General features: G+C 40.4%; 1 protein-coding gene across 1 annotated transcript in view; it reads right to left on the reverse strand.

Moving 5' to 3' along the window:
* THSD7B (thrombospondin type 1 domain containing 7B) overlaps positions 1-15,342 on the reverse strand; it is a 273,934-nt gene that overhangs the window by 128,661 nt on the left and 129,931 nt on the right. Inside the window, exons 10-11 of the mRNA XM_074145144.1 lie at positions 10,042-10,174; positions 8,881-8,984 (exon numbers count right to left, since the gene is read on the reverse strand). Of these exons, the coding sequence (XP_074001245.1) occupies positions 8,881-8,984; positions 10,042-10,174 (237 nt within the window). The remainder of the gene's footprint in view (positions 1-8,880; positions 8,985-10,041; positions 10,175-15,342) is intronic.

Consider the following 15,342-nt stretch of genomic DNA (forward strand, 5'->3'; position numbering starts at 1 on the left):
GAAATTAAAATTTTATAAAAGCAAAAGTAGATCTAAATCAGTACTGAATGAACAGCCTGCAACATGGAGAGGTGAACAAGAGGGACGTGAAAGTGTTATATAAAATAGGAAACAAGAAAGGAGACCAAATGAGACTCAAATGCCTCAAGAAGAAAGGATGATTCAATTAAATTGAAAATCACCAAGAAAGTAAATGAGTTTACTCACTGCAGGGCTAACCCATGGAACCGAGGTATGCCAGACACAGGCAGGGGCCAAGAGATCAGGAAGAACATGAAAAAACCCAGGTATTTTCATAGCTAGTTACAGTGACAGTTACATGAGCTCATATAAAATATTAAGGATTATAAACCCTCATGCTTCAGGTCCTAAGTCAACGAAACACAGTTTTAGGATGAAACGGCTCCTGTATTTCTTAGCACGAGGCTGCATGATCAAATTTACTTACAAGCCCTCCGTGGCCATGGAAAAGATTTCTGTTATAGTTTTTAGCATCCTCTCCACAAGCCATGAAGCATGACCACCCAGGCCTACTGTTCGTATAGTAAATTTCCTCAGATTTCTATGAAAAGTCTAAATCAACTCTTCATAACTAGGATTTTAAATCACTGGAAGCTGGTGCTAAAAACAAGTTGTAATTGGAAGGGCCTGTCTCCAGTTTGAGGGAGAGATTGCTCTTCATTATGTCTCTCATTACGTCTTTCATCCTCCTGAGTAAGTCTCAGCACAGTTTGGTTCTCCTTGGACCTCTTTCATCTACTGTACTCTGTTTAATGACAATCCATCATTTTAAAAAGGACCCCAAAAATGACTTTCACCAACGATAGTTGCTTAGATCATACAGACTACACACTAGATGAAAGAAATCTTAGGAGGACCAAAGAGAGCTGAACTTAATCAGAGGGATGAAAGACAAAATGAAAATCTATCTACCCTTACATTTAAAAAGGAGTTTCCTTCAGATAATATGATCTCAACTCCCTCTCTGTACCTGTTAAATACGGTGTGAGTACTGTCAGATCATTTGGGACTTTTATGATTGAGATGCTCTAGTGATTCCTGTAAATTGTACACATTTGGATGGTGCTGCCTTTGACTTTGAGGTGATCGGGCCATTTCCTATTGATCTAAAACCTTCTTTCCCCCCTTCTTGCTTCCTTCCTCCTAATCAAGGCAGAAATACATAGCCTGGAAAGCTTTGATGTTCCTCTGCTTTACTTCTCATTATTTTGATCTTTTAACAATCCCTCTATTGGTACATGCTTGTAGTATACATTTTCAGTGTTTATGCCTTCTGGCTTCAAAAGACTTTTCTACTTGATCAAGACCTTTTTTCCCCAAAAAAACAAATGCTGTGTGTAGTACTAAGACGCTGATATTTGTTTTGTTTATCAGATAGGAACAGTATATAGTTAAGCCAGAAAACCTGCCTATTTCCTTGTACAGAGTGGAATATATTGTCCTGGTTTTGAAGGAAATCAAATATATGTAATTTATCTGATGCAGTTTTCATCTATTTTAAGGAGAGTGTACAAATTACTGAGTTGCCTTTGGATAAAACGTTCCACTGTAGATTGCTGTCAGGACAAATTCTCTGAGAGTCTCCTCAATTTTTATATTTCTGGCATAAGGCTACAGTGACAGGAATGAGTTGGAGTCTTTCTCGCTATTAGTTAGCATCTAAAAAGTAATGTCATGACAATTCTCCTACGGCCTAAGAAATACTCTTATAGCAGCTCTACCTGAGGTGGGAGTCGGGCCAGACCCAGACTGAAATATAGTAGCACTGCTTTAAGCATCTCGTGATGCCTGCTGACATCTCCCATGAAAAAAGGAGGGCAGTCCACCATCAGTCTTCTGTGAACCACCTGTCACCAGAAAATCAGTATCAATCTCTCTTCCCCTTGTCCTATCAACTAAGACCTAAGGAAAGAAAAATTGGTCTACAGGAACACATTACCTGGAGATCAGTGGGATGTAATACAATATAAGGATGAATTTCCATTCCCCAAACCAGCACCCAGCTGCAGACTCCAGTACAGCCGTGCACGTATTTACATAGACACCTCCACTACACCACCAGGTCTTAAGAAATTGGCCCAGGATGATTTCTATACAAGCAGGTGATTTTATTTCTCATAAATTAAACTGCAGGAACCTCAAAGCCAGCCATGAAATGCTCAGAGAGATTGATCCATCACATCTCACATGGACTCATCTGTCCCTTCCCCTCTCTCCTCCTGCTCCCGGTCAATTCTAATGTTCCAAAACTGAAATAAATCCCATGGAAAATCTGTCTGGGAGAGGATACCTTCCTCATTCCACTGGTGCAGGAAAGGCTAAGAATGCATACATGCATACATGACATTAGTACTGTAATTTTTTTCTCCTCCTCCTTAATTTTTCCCTGTTTTCCCCTTTGTGAAACATTGCCACACATTTTTGCACGAAGCTAAGCTACTATCAAATCCACAATTAAACCCAGGCTTTGGAAAATAATTTAAAGATCAAAGCCAATAGGTAAACTGATAGAAATTAGATACAAACAATCCAGATTCATGTAAAAAAACCATCCATACTGCAGTGATAAATCTCTAAAATTACAAAACCCTGGGCACAAATATACACAGTTCACCAAGACTGAAGGTAAGTTTTAAATGTAAAATAAAGGGCAAACTCTCATTAAGTCAAAGAGATTTTAATTCATTCACTGATATTCACCAGAGCTTAGACTCCTAAATACCTAATGTCTTTCTGTTAAAGAAATTTGGGTATTTTGCAAAAAGAATCCTAATCTATTGGAACTACTCGGGAAAAAGTTGTGAAGTTTTTATTTAACCTTAATTGTTTGTCATTCTTTACAGTGACAGAAAATGTTATGGGACAAAAATAAAAGGGAGGACTACCTCTTTAAAATATTCTATTTTAGAAAACAGAAGAATAAATTTCAAGACCTTGGAGATCAGAAGGTAAATGTAAGAAATACATGACTTTATGAAGTACATTTTTTTAGAACGGTATAATGCTACTCACGTGTAGTCCATAACTCTTAATTCCAGACTTACCTCTGCAGTACCACTGCCCATCTTTCTACATAGTGCGAGTGCTGCACGTTTTTTTTCTTTAATGAAAATTTCACTTTTCTGATTTCAGAGCACTCTCAAATCTATCCAACTTGTATTTTCGGCCTGCTCTTTGAAGTACTGACAATTTGCAAATACCCAGATGTGTTATAGATGTCCTCTCCATTTCATTATACACACTGTTAGTGAAAATACTGAAGACAGCCAAGAGTATGTGCACCCCATGGGAAGCCATCTGAAACGGCCTTCCTGTTTGACAGCAAACCACTGATAACAGAGCTTTGGCTGCATTTTTTTCAACAAGCTGCACAACCACCTCATCCTGCATTTCTCCAGGTCATACTTTCTTATTGCACATGGGAGACTGTCACCTTGGATGGGATCCAATGTCTTCCTAAAGTCAGGAAAATATTATCTGTCCTGCTCTCCACTTACCTTATTGCCTAACCTCCAGCCCACTGCCTTGTCAAGGAAAGAAATCAGATTATCAAGAACAAAAAATAGTAAATCAATTTTGGTTTGGTTGTTTCTTATCACCTTATTACTCTCCATGCGTTTATAAGCTAAAAATTGCATTATCAGTGACAAGAAAATAACAATAATGATAACATGTACTTTATGAATTTGCAGTATGATGTAGTGTGGCTACATCGGTAAAGTGTGGGCAAAGCCCTGGGCAGACAGGACTGATATCAGATGGAGGCTCTCCATCCCAGGAAGGCCACCCACAAAACCTGAGTCCCCAACCTAGACAGACTTCGCTTCACAAACTTTCCTTTCAAACATACCACAAACAAGACTCAGCTCCTGTCCTTACCCTGGTAATTATTTTTCCCTCAGCTATTTGCTACCAAAGCCACCAGCTGCCAGGCAGGTGTCTTCCAGACAGTGACACTGGCTGGACCACGCAAGTTAAGCTCCCAAATCCATACTCCCACTTGTATCTCCACAACCATCCATTAGCAGTGGGTCCCTAGCCTGGTATCATCTGAAAACAACACTGACAAACCTAACGAAAGTTCAGCATCACTCAGGATAAGGCTCAAGGTGTCCTACCAGGAGAAGTTAATACTGGAGGGAGCTCCTGATGACAGGTAAGCTGCTATCAGCGGGACAGATTTATACGCAGGACTGCACCGCGAAGCGCTGCTCATAAATATCACCATCTCACTGAGGCAGTCCGTGTCTTCGCCACGTTTACTATCATAAACGTATTCATTGTAAACTTTAGGCTATCACGTTGCCTCTAGCCTGTAAATTATAACAGGATTCTTAGATGTACCTCCTGAAATTGGTAATTCTGTGCAAAAGCATTCTGCAACTCAAATTACAATGAATGCATCTGTTAATTTAGCTAATCAGCAGATATATTAATTACCTACAAAACAGGGAATAAGAACTGTTGGGTGACTATCTTATCAGCAAAAAAAAATGGTAATGCTGATGCTTTTTTGATGGCAAATCTCATTATAAATAGGTTAACAATATAATTTCAGCAGAAACAACAGTAATGGATTATCAATCTGTAACGCAGTAATGGCCATATACACTAGATAATACAGCTAAAGGATGCCTCTTTGAAATACTTTTGTAGATGCAACGTAAACAGGCAATACCAAAATTCATCCTTTCATCTTACTTCATATATAACTCGTTAACTTAGTCAATTAATTTATTGCAAATTGTTTGTAATCACAGTTATGCCTATATTTTAGATGAGATTTTACTGGAACTATCACTGCCTTTAGACACATTAAGAAAACTTAGACAGTAGATTGTTACAATTTTTGTTCTCATAATGATAAGTTTTTGATCTGCATCTCAGTCTCAACCGGGTCTTGTCTGCAATACTCCTACAGACTCTCCAGAGCAAGAGCCAGAAACCTGCAATGAAGGAGACAGGAATCTTAAATTGCTTGAGTCCGGTGCTGCCTGCCATCTACTTTTCACTGTCAATTCATATATCAACTTTTCAACTGAAACGGATTATATTTAACACCAACCACCTTAGCAAAGTCCACGTGGTGTGAATTTACAACCCAGTTAAAGGAGGAAAGAAGTATTTCATACGTGGTCTGATAGCAGAGCATACCAAAAGAGATATTCTACTGAGATGCCCAATGAGGCTCTGCAGTATCGATCCACCCCATGACCTCAGGTGAGCCAGGGAGACCGCACTTCTCCAAAGCAGAAGGGTAGTTTCTCATTACTGCATTGTTGTTGTTTTCCTGTACATAAATCGATAAATTATTCTCTAAGAATATTTGCTGCTCTGTGTCACAGCATTTCTCTATTCTTGCGATGAGGAGCTACAGCTCTGAGATGGACTTTTTCTGAGATGTCTCATTAATGGGGGAAGATATGGTCAAATCCCCCAAATGAATCACAGTTAAGAGGCGGCAGGAGCAGAAGAAATAAGACATGACATGTTCCATTGCTGCAGCTTCTCCTTGCTTTTGGAAAGTAACTATTTTTTTCATAGGTGTGTTGTCAGTGTATTTCCAAGACTAGTTTTTAAAGCAGAGTCTCATTACATCGGTCTGGTCTTTAACACGTGTCTATTTACTTTATCAATGGCTTTTGAAGCAGCCTTCAAAGACACTTGCTTAAAATAGGCTTTCCATCCACTAATTAAACCTTAACAATCCCTTGTAATGAGCAACACATTTTTTTCCCCAAAAATGTAAATGTCTAAGGTGGCTGCTCATGTCAGCACTGCAGGGAGAGGTCACTTCTGAAGGATCCTCCATCACAAACATCAGAGAACAGTAAAGTCACTGAAGGGCATCCAAAGCAGAAGCAATTTTCTCACAGTCTTGACACCTTCTAGTAAATTAGTCACTTGTTGAGGAAAATGACAGCTATACAGCAATAGGAAAGCTTGTAAAGCTCTTCATTTACTGTTAAAAATGTTGTCTATGCCACTGTCAAGCAACAGTAACATCTCCACCCTGTTTTACTGAGTGCCCCATCTCAGGGGCTTTTTGCAAATCATGTCTTAATGAAATTTCATTAACAACTACATTTCTTAGTTCTGAATGCTACTTTTCTCTTACCTGCATGATTTTTTTCTGAGTATGTTAGTCCACTGAAGCTGATACACAAAATGAAAGGCTGTTGTAATTAGTGTAATATCATTCCAAGATAAAGCCATGAAAACTGCAGCTTCAGACAGCTGTCATCTCTTTGGCTATTCTGCTTATTATTCACAGACAAACCCTGGTATCTTCTGCATGTTATCTAGTGCGTTTACATGCAATTTCAGTGAAAACATTCATGGAACAAGATCTGTAAGTATCTCAGAATGTAGCCTAGAGAAAGAATGGACCTTGAAAGTCATTTCAGACTTAATTTTCCCTCAGCACAGTCATCGTTCTAAATAGGTACACATAAACACATGCTTTCTTTCCTTAGAAATAATTTATATGAATTCAATGTCCTTATATAATTGGCTAGATACAACAGTCACTGAAAACTGAAATCGTCTTATTTATGTGACAGTCAGGATACGGACAGCAAAAGAAAAAAAAAATCTAAAAATAGATGCTCTAAGGAACAGCAAGACTGATTATATTCAGTGGTAAAAGGGTAATTGCTGTTACACAGTAAAAAAGAAATTGGGCAAATTCATATAAATGCTCTTTGGAGAATAAGCACTTAGTGGCTAAAGATGCTGACACATTATGCAAGCCAATTACCGTGTGGAGTGGTGGCGACACCTTGAATGCAAACTCATTTGTGGGATGCCTGAATATTGCAGGAAAGCATCTATCTATAACACCTGGCATTCCTACACTGATGGCACAGATTCCCCTGAAAAGACCCACAGACTCACAGAATCGTACAATACAATTTAGAACAGAAGGCACCTCTGAAGATCTAACGACTGCTCTAAGCGGGACTGACCTCAAAGTTAGAAAAGGCTGCTCAAGACCTTATTCAGTTGAGTTTTCAGTGTCTCCAAGGAATCTACAGTCTCTCTTGGCAATCTGGGAATTTTCCTCACTACAGCCTATGACCCTTATCATCTGTTATTTCACTGTGCACCTCTGGGAAGAGCGTGGCTCCATCTTCTCTGTGAACCCCACTCCCATCAGACAGTTCTCCAGACTGAACAAACCCAAATCCCCAGCCTCGCCTCATGTGTTATTTCAAAATTATCACCAAAGTCCCCTCTACAAGCTGAAGAGACCCGGCAAGGCACGCAAGCAAACGTCATCCTTGGCTGAATAGCTACTCCCTGACAATACAGTGACACAGCAACTCTTCACATGGGCCAGCTGCTCTTGAAGAGTTCAAGTAGCAGCAAGGTGAGGTATTAACAGCAGGTTTATGAAAGTTTCCCTTACTAAACACTTTTATAGATACGACACAGAATCGCTGAAAATCTAGCAGCTTGTTTTTCGGAAGCAATATGGTCAGTTAGCAGCTTGGTCTCAGCTGCCTTCTCCATGGAAATCAGTCCCCTTGTTTGTAGGAAACATCTTGAAAATCTTCTTCCATGGGTTTCATCTGAGAACTCATTTTCCTGAAACCCCACTCACCCTCAGGAATACCTACCAGATTGGTTCTATCACAACATATAATTGTAAAAAACAAAGCTGTTAGCAAAAACCAAAGTTAATTATAAAAAGTGAACGTGGCACTGAAACAAATTTTGTTTAAACCCACCAGGTTATGAGATTCCTTTTCCATGATTACCCTACACATAGCACATAGCCTATGTAATTGTTGGAGGACTCTCCACAGAGTAAAAATAAGCGTGATACTCTTCTATTATACTTCAAATTCTGTCAGAGTAAGATTAGTACAAAGTTCATGCACCTACTGGAGCATAAAGATTACCTTCCCTTCACATGGAGATTGAGGAATACATTTTAGGACATCTCAATTTGCAGAGGTCTCTTTGAAAACCTCATGGAAAGGCTTGTGGTCAAAACCTAATTAAAGATATTTACTCCTTTGAGCTTTAGTTTAAATCACATTTCTTCTTTCAGATACAGCCCACATACTGTCAGGGCTTTTCTTTCTTTCCCTTTGTTTCCAGATTATATAAGAAATTCACTTCATCTTTAAAGAATAGTTTCTACTATTCTTTCCCTTGTGAAGCAGTAAATTATTATGTCAAGTTTCTTCAGTTAGCATACCTGTATAGTAATTTTTTTTTCAATAATAATAACCTTTAACAAAAGGTTTCATTAGATTTCCCAGGAGACTGATAACAGCCAAATCTCCAGCCATCTGCAGGAACCACTACAGACTCTGATCACCCACTGAACAGTGAAATTCTTTTGTTCAGACAAGGGGATCACTGTATTTTCCAAGTGCTTAATCACGCCAAGGGCAGGAGCCCAAAGCCTTTACCCGTGCTGAACTTCTCTAATAGTCTTAATGAAAATCAGGCCTCAGGCAAATTATTACTAAAATTTAAAATCACGAGGAAATTATCCTTTCCATTTTTAGCACCAAGAACGGATTACTTCATAGAGGCCTACAGATAAGTACTTATTTCAAAGCACACGTCCTTCATCTTTAGGCAGAAGAGTAAGTTACTGCAAAGATACTTGAATTCCAAACATAAATCCCCTCCTATGCTCCAAGCATATTAACATGTTACTGGTACTTTAACGTCCAGCACAGCAGCAAAACTGTACAATGGGTCCACTTCCAAAAACAGTTATTTTAAGTGCTTCAGTCAGTCAGTTTCCAAATTAGCTACTGTAAAAGAGTAAAGGCCCTACTTAAATGCCACACTCCAGAAGCTTCAATATTTGGAGGCTGCACGGAGAAAGCTTACCCCTTGACTGCAAACCGTGTCCACATGCCTCACTGTGTCCCGGCACAGCCTGTCTCACCGAATCCGGCACCAGCACGCAGTGACTCCAGCGGTGGGTCTTCCACCTGCCAGAAGAAAGGGTTAACAATTAAGTTGGGTAAGACTAGAAAACAGTTAACAGGTCCAAGCAAAAACTTCAGTTACAAATGATGATATGCTGTGGAGACTTAAGAAAGAGTAGAGTCAAAGAGCTGTAATTACTCCTTAAATAAGCATTGTGAACTGAAATTCAGATGCAAGGTCTACCTTCTAGAAAGCCGCATCATCCTCCAACCACGTTTCCCTTTCTCGTTTTTGTAGGGCATGTTTCCTGTGTATTTTATGTGACTGAAGCTTCTTCAGTGGGCTTTAAAACCAGGCTCTCCTCCTGCAAGCCCATTCTCGTACAACTGATGAGAACCCAGTCTGCTTTCTGTGCTCGGATAGGTGCCAGTCAAGAACAGGAGAAAGCAGGGATGCGGTGCGGAGCCAGGCAGAGCTGAATGGTGGGACTCCTGCTGGGACACCACCTTCGGCTCCCTGCTCTGTTCGGAGTCTGTGTGCTGCAGGATGTGCGGGCTGGAGATTTATGTGCAAAGATATAATGCTTTTCTATTTACTAATATTGTATAACAGATGGGTCACGGAATTTTAATGAAGAGCGGTGAGTAATTGCCCTATTGTACTATTTGTCTAATCAGAATTTTTTAAAGTGCCTATTATTCACTGGAGTGAGAGCATCAGGGGAAAAGATAAGAGTTTCTGCAATAAGCATACAATTATGATTAAGGCAGTTGAGTGCTTGTGGTCCCAAAATAGCTTACATTGATTTTTAGATACACTGAGGGGGTAGTTCCCAGTAATAGCTTCCTTAACCACATTGAACCCTGAGGTCACTATTTCTAGGAGCTGTGTCTATTGGTGCTTGTTCCGATGATGCCAGATGTACTGAAATCTCCGATCTGAACTCTATTTCTACACATTTTGCAAGGTTTATCATTCATATGTTGTTACTTGCTTATAACTCTGCATTTCCAGTTTTATGTCATTTTCTGGTGAAAATTGGGCAGGACAATCGAGTCATTTCTAGAGAAGTGGAAACCCACTAGCAAGAGACTGATTCAAAGGTAACACACTTTTTACCTGTACACTGGACAGACAGGAATATCTTCACATTCTCTTTCTTCATACAGGGTGTCCGGGCATGCCTGTCCCCCATTGGCAGCATCCTGAATGATAATCCTATACCTGGACTGCTTAACTGCAGTGGTATTGCCTGTGAAATAAAGAAAAAGAGAATAAAAAGTCGCTTTCCAGACACAGTTGGCACCCTCAGTTAGTGATTTAGCTGTCTTGGTTAAAAACATGCTTTGCATTTCATTTATATTTTGAAATCATGAGCACTCTGGCACTACCCAGAGAAGGGAGGGAATGGTATGTTGGATCAAAAGCTCCCATTACTTGCTTGAAAATTACCAGTGGTTCAGCAGAACAGCACCTGGAAGGTTGATAAATCGACAGCCTAAGAGATGCATCAAAAAATCTGTATACAGCAGCACAACAAATCAGACAAGAAAATAAGTATGAGCAAATACTTAAACACCTGATCATGAGAAAATAATAAAAACCAAAAAACCAAGCTGTCACACTGGAAGATTTTGTTTCTGAAAACACATTCTGGTGGTCTCAGGCTGCTACCAGTAACCCATTTTATGGGTCTAGAAATTACAGACTATAATTTCCTGATAAGAAAACCATTGCAACCAAGAGAAGCTAACTCTCTACTTAACCTGAGTCAATGCCAGAGCAAAATACACCCAGAAACACATTTCACAAAATCTTCAGTACACAATGCAGCATGGAAGACAAGGATAAGATTTATCTATATACCTGTATAGCTAAAACAAACACAATCCTTGGCTGCTTAAGTGGTAGGTACAAACTGAGGTGGTTTAACCACTGTGTTTGGTATCATTACTTCTTCGGGTAACGTATTCACCTTCAAAACCAGGTGCTGAACAACTGAAAAGGGACCATAATGGATTCCAGACCAGTCGAACATCTTTGGACTTCATCGGATTTGTCCAAGAGAGGAAAGCAGTGTGTTAATTAGCAAACTTACAGGTATGATTTTTCCAGCCCAACATAGGGTCAAAGCTGCAGTAGCAAGACTACAGTGCATTAGAGTAGAAGGAAAAATGAGGAAAAGCCACACCATGAAGACAAAGCACAAGTACAGATCCAATAAAAATTACTGACTCTAAAAATACCAAGTTATAAAAGCCTTCACTCGCACACGTGCTATCACTGTGAGATCACTGCAAAGGGATTTTGGACCTGGCAGGAGGTTGCTCACAAATGCTACTTTGAGGCAGGATCAGTGCACTCAGGGCAATTCCCCTTCCACTTCTTTAACAGCCACTACCTGAAGCAGCTCTACAGCTTCCTACGGTCTCCTCTCAGATGCCCAATTCAGCACTTCTAAAGCCTTGCAGAGAGCCTTTTCGTAAAAGCTAACCCAAATCATCACTCCTGTAATTTAAGCTAAACCTTATTTATCTCTGTCCATTTTATCCCTACAGTATGATACATAGCCTTTATGAAATTTTAAGGGCTTGCATCCACTCTAAGTCTTCCCCTCTCTAAATTAAGCAAGCCCAGTTCTTCATAGGTGCTACTTAATCATCTCTTATTACTCACTTCCTTGTAACACAGTGCCCAAGGAATCCCACCAGCAGCCTCAATAGTGCACAGCACAGTAATACCTTTGGTGTTTTACAGAAAACATGCCCTTGAGTTTGACAAGCCCAATATTAGTTACTGCATTTCAGATTGTTGACTTTTATTCCTTTTGTAGCCCATTGTATCTCCAGAGGTGCCTGAGATAGTACTGATGTCTTTACTTCTCATTCTGTCTTTATGCAATCAAGCTTGGTGCCGTCAGCAAACTTGCTGAGGGTGCACTCAATCCCACTGTCCGCATCACCGACAAAGGCATTAAACAGCACCAGTCACAACACTGACCCCTGAGGAACCCCACTCATCGCTGGTCTCCACTTGGACATTGACCCGTTGACCACAACTCCTTGAGTGCAGCCATCCTTATCCATCAAGTGGCCCATCCATCAAATCCATGTCTCTCCAATTTAGAGACAAGGATATCATGTGGGACAGTGTTTTCTGTAGGACTCACCTTGGCTTATGTTCTAGATTGATCGTGAATAGTGGACATCTATCAGCCAACTGATTTGAAGCAGCTTTGCAGAGAAGGAGGTGGGAGTCCTGATGGACAAGTTGACCATCAGGCTGCAATGTGCCCTTGCAGCAAAGGGAGGCCACAGCATCCTGGGCTGCATTAGGAAGAGCATCACTAGCAGGTCAAGGGAGATGATCCTTTCCCTCTCATCAGCACTGCTGAGACATCTGGGTGCTGTGTCCAGTTCTGAGCCTCCCCAGGAGAAGGAGAACAGGGCCATGCTGGAGTGAGTCCAGTGAACAGCCACAAAGACTATTTAGGAACTGGAGCACCTGACACACAAGAACAGACCAGGAAAGCTGGGACTCTTCAGCCTGGAGAAGAGAAGGCTCACAGGGTCTTATCAATGTGAATCAACACCTGATGGCAGCAGCAAAGGAGACAGAGCCAGACACTTTTCACAGTGATATCCACTGTGAGATTTTTCAAGCAGCTGAGTACCCATTTAACAGTGATTTAATTCAGGTCACTGTTCCTCAGCTTCATGATAAAAGTTCAATGTGTCAAAAATCTACCACTTCCCTTAATTAGAGGAGCTACGCTGTCAAAAGAGGAGATTAAATTTATTGGGCACAATTTGTTCTCAATAAATCCATGCTGGCCAGTTTATCAGAATCCGATTGTTGAAATGTGTATTATCTCGAGTTACTACTTGTTCTTGTGTTTTTCTACGTGACAAAGTTAGGATGAGTAATCTACAACTTCCTTTTCTTTTTTATTTTTGCTGGGGGTGGGGGAGGCAGGGGAGAAGTTGTTGGCAGGTGGGTTTGGTTTGTCTTGGTATTAGTGGGTTTTAGTCAGCTCCTTAGGACTTAGCAATTTCTTACCCAGAAGACAGTCGCTAGATGCGCTAGTGTAACTTTATTACTTCCTTCTCTATTCACACAGCCCTACTGACACAGGAACGTCTAATTTACAGGAATACTTATTCTTTAGTCCATTCCTCTCCTGGCTGCAGACAGGAAACAGCAGCAGCTACTGCACATTCCCCATGTTGCGTTTCCCTCGTTTCTCAGCAAGCAGTGGACAAATATTTCATTCAGCTTCCCCTTACTTCTAATCCATTTATGTAATTCTCGTTGCCTAATATACTTCTATAGCTTAATTTGCATTCTTGATTTCTCTACTATATCTTTAAATTCACCTTCAGTTACACGCTTGTTTTTAATTTTTGTGAAACAATTTTACAATCAAAAAGAAAACAAGATACTGAATAACTCTGATGATGAGAAAAGCTAGAAATAGGGCTATGCTAGCTCTGTTTGATGTTTTCTCTTCATGGTTTGAAGCTCAAATACGCAAGTCTCATAAAGACCTACACACACCTCGTTCCCCTGTGCTACTGGCTTTCTGTTATAATAGTTTCAGGATAGAAAGTAAAGTTCAGCTGGGCTCCAGTCCTTCATAGCAAGTCTTTTTTGGTAGCTTCCAGGTCTTCTACACTCCTGACTGTGTAGAACATGTTCCCAAGCGGTGCAGCTACCAATTCTCTCAGTTTGTTAAAGTCTGTCTTTTTTTTTTCATATGTCTTGCTGATATTGCCATCCTTCCCTTCTCCTAAGAATCGTGAACTCTATCACTTTGTGATGATTTTCATTCAAATTATCTACCACCACTAGAATCTTAGCCATTTCCTTCCTATTAATCAGTACCAAATCTAAATGAGCTTCCCACAGTAATCTTCTCCACCTCAAGAAACTAAATTATCCTCAACATTTATTGCACATTACTCGAACCCCATTTTCAAAATTGAATTTCCTCATTGGCTTTTCTACAGCATTCCTTACAAATGTTAATGAACGTAATTTTTATATCTCATTTAAAATTGCTATAGCCTGATTTTCCAGAGTATTAGCATTATGTAGGACTGTCCTTTTGAAGAACTTCAGCTGACTTCAAGTATGGGTATGACTGCTTGCCCTCCTGAAAAAAAATCAAGCCTCAGGATCTCTAGAGAATCTTAACTTCTGCAGCCTTGACTCTGCAACTCAGATAATGCTGTTTGAGAATTTCGGGGGTCCCTTACCTCTGCTTCCACTCCCACTCCCTGTCCCACCAGTCTCCCTCTCCTTATACACACTGCCAGACAACTCCTCCTATAGATCCACTCCTCTCATTCCTCCCTTGCTCTTGGCATCTTTTTCCTTCCTCTGTGTTTGAGCCCCAGGGCTTCCTCAGGACCCTGCCCAGGGCTTGGGAAGGTGCATTGCCATTCTCAGATGAGACACAAAATCCTTGTTCAAAATCCAAATCAATTCTGCTATATCTGGTCAAGCTTTTACAGGAAACATTCAGCTTCATAGACTTTGCTCGTGGCCAGAGGGAAAGGCAGAGTCCGCTCAACACAAGACTCTGAGCACACAAATAATAAGGACCACCTCTCCAAGATATTTGTCACCAAAACCAGAGCTGTCTTCAATACTTTTGTGCAGATAAGAGCTTTTTAAGGGTTAAGTCTTTAACTTTGACCGGCTCTGGCGGGGTGGTTTTTTATGAGAACTGGAAGAGGCAGATCCTTGACAGAAACTGACATAAAGTAGAGGTCACTGGAATTTCTTATCATGGCACATCATGCATTTTATCCGCTTTTACTCCACCTTGTTTCAAACCTGATTTAAGGCATGGGGAACTAAATAGGACAGATACTACCTAACATTTCATGTAAACTTGTTTAGAGAATTAAGCAACAGTGAAACTTCTAACCTTCCCCCCAGACAACCAATGCCCAGAAGAGGAGAGGTACTTATAGGTACCATCTATTTTCAGGAGGGAGATGAAAAATGTTATTTATTGTCAGGTGTTTGTGGGGTTTTTTTCTAATCTCCCCATTTTAAATCTATGCTGACAGACCAGAGAGCACATCACCCATACTGAAAGCCGTTACCTCCCCAGGACACCTCCACCACCCGTTACAGAGGTGACAGAGGAAAACGTACATGCTGCTGCTCATTCAAACCGTTTCATATTCTGAAACCTCCATATCGATTCTTTGATTCTCATTTCGATTCATCCTCAAAGACCCATTAAAACAGATATATTATAGGAGGCTGCGGTAGACAGTTGTCACCTTTAAGTATCTGAAATGGCAGAGAATCAATAACTTGCAACAACCTCCTTGTTCCTGCCTCACCAACAGGTGTTCGGATTCAATTGCACTTCTTTTGTGAGTTATGTCGTCCGTCCATCTG

This window comes from Numenius arquata, chromosome 3 (assembly GCF_964106895.1).
Source record: "Numenius arquata chromosome 3, bNumArq3.hap1.1, whole genome shotgun sequence".
NCBI classification, from domain to species: Eukaryota; Metazoa; Chordata; class Aves; order Charadriiformes; family Scolopacidae; genus Numenius; species Numenius arquata.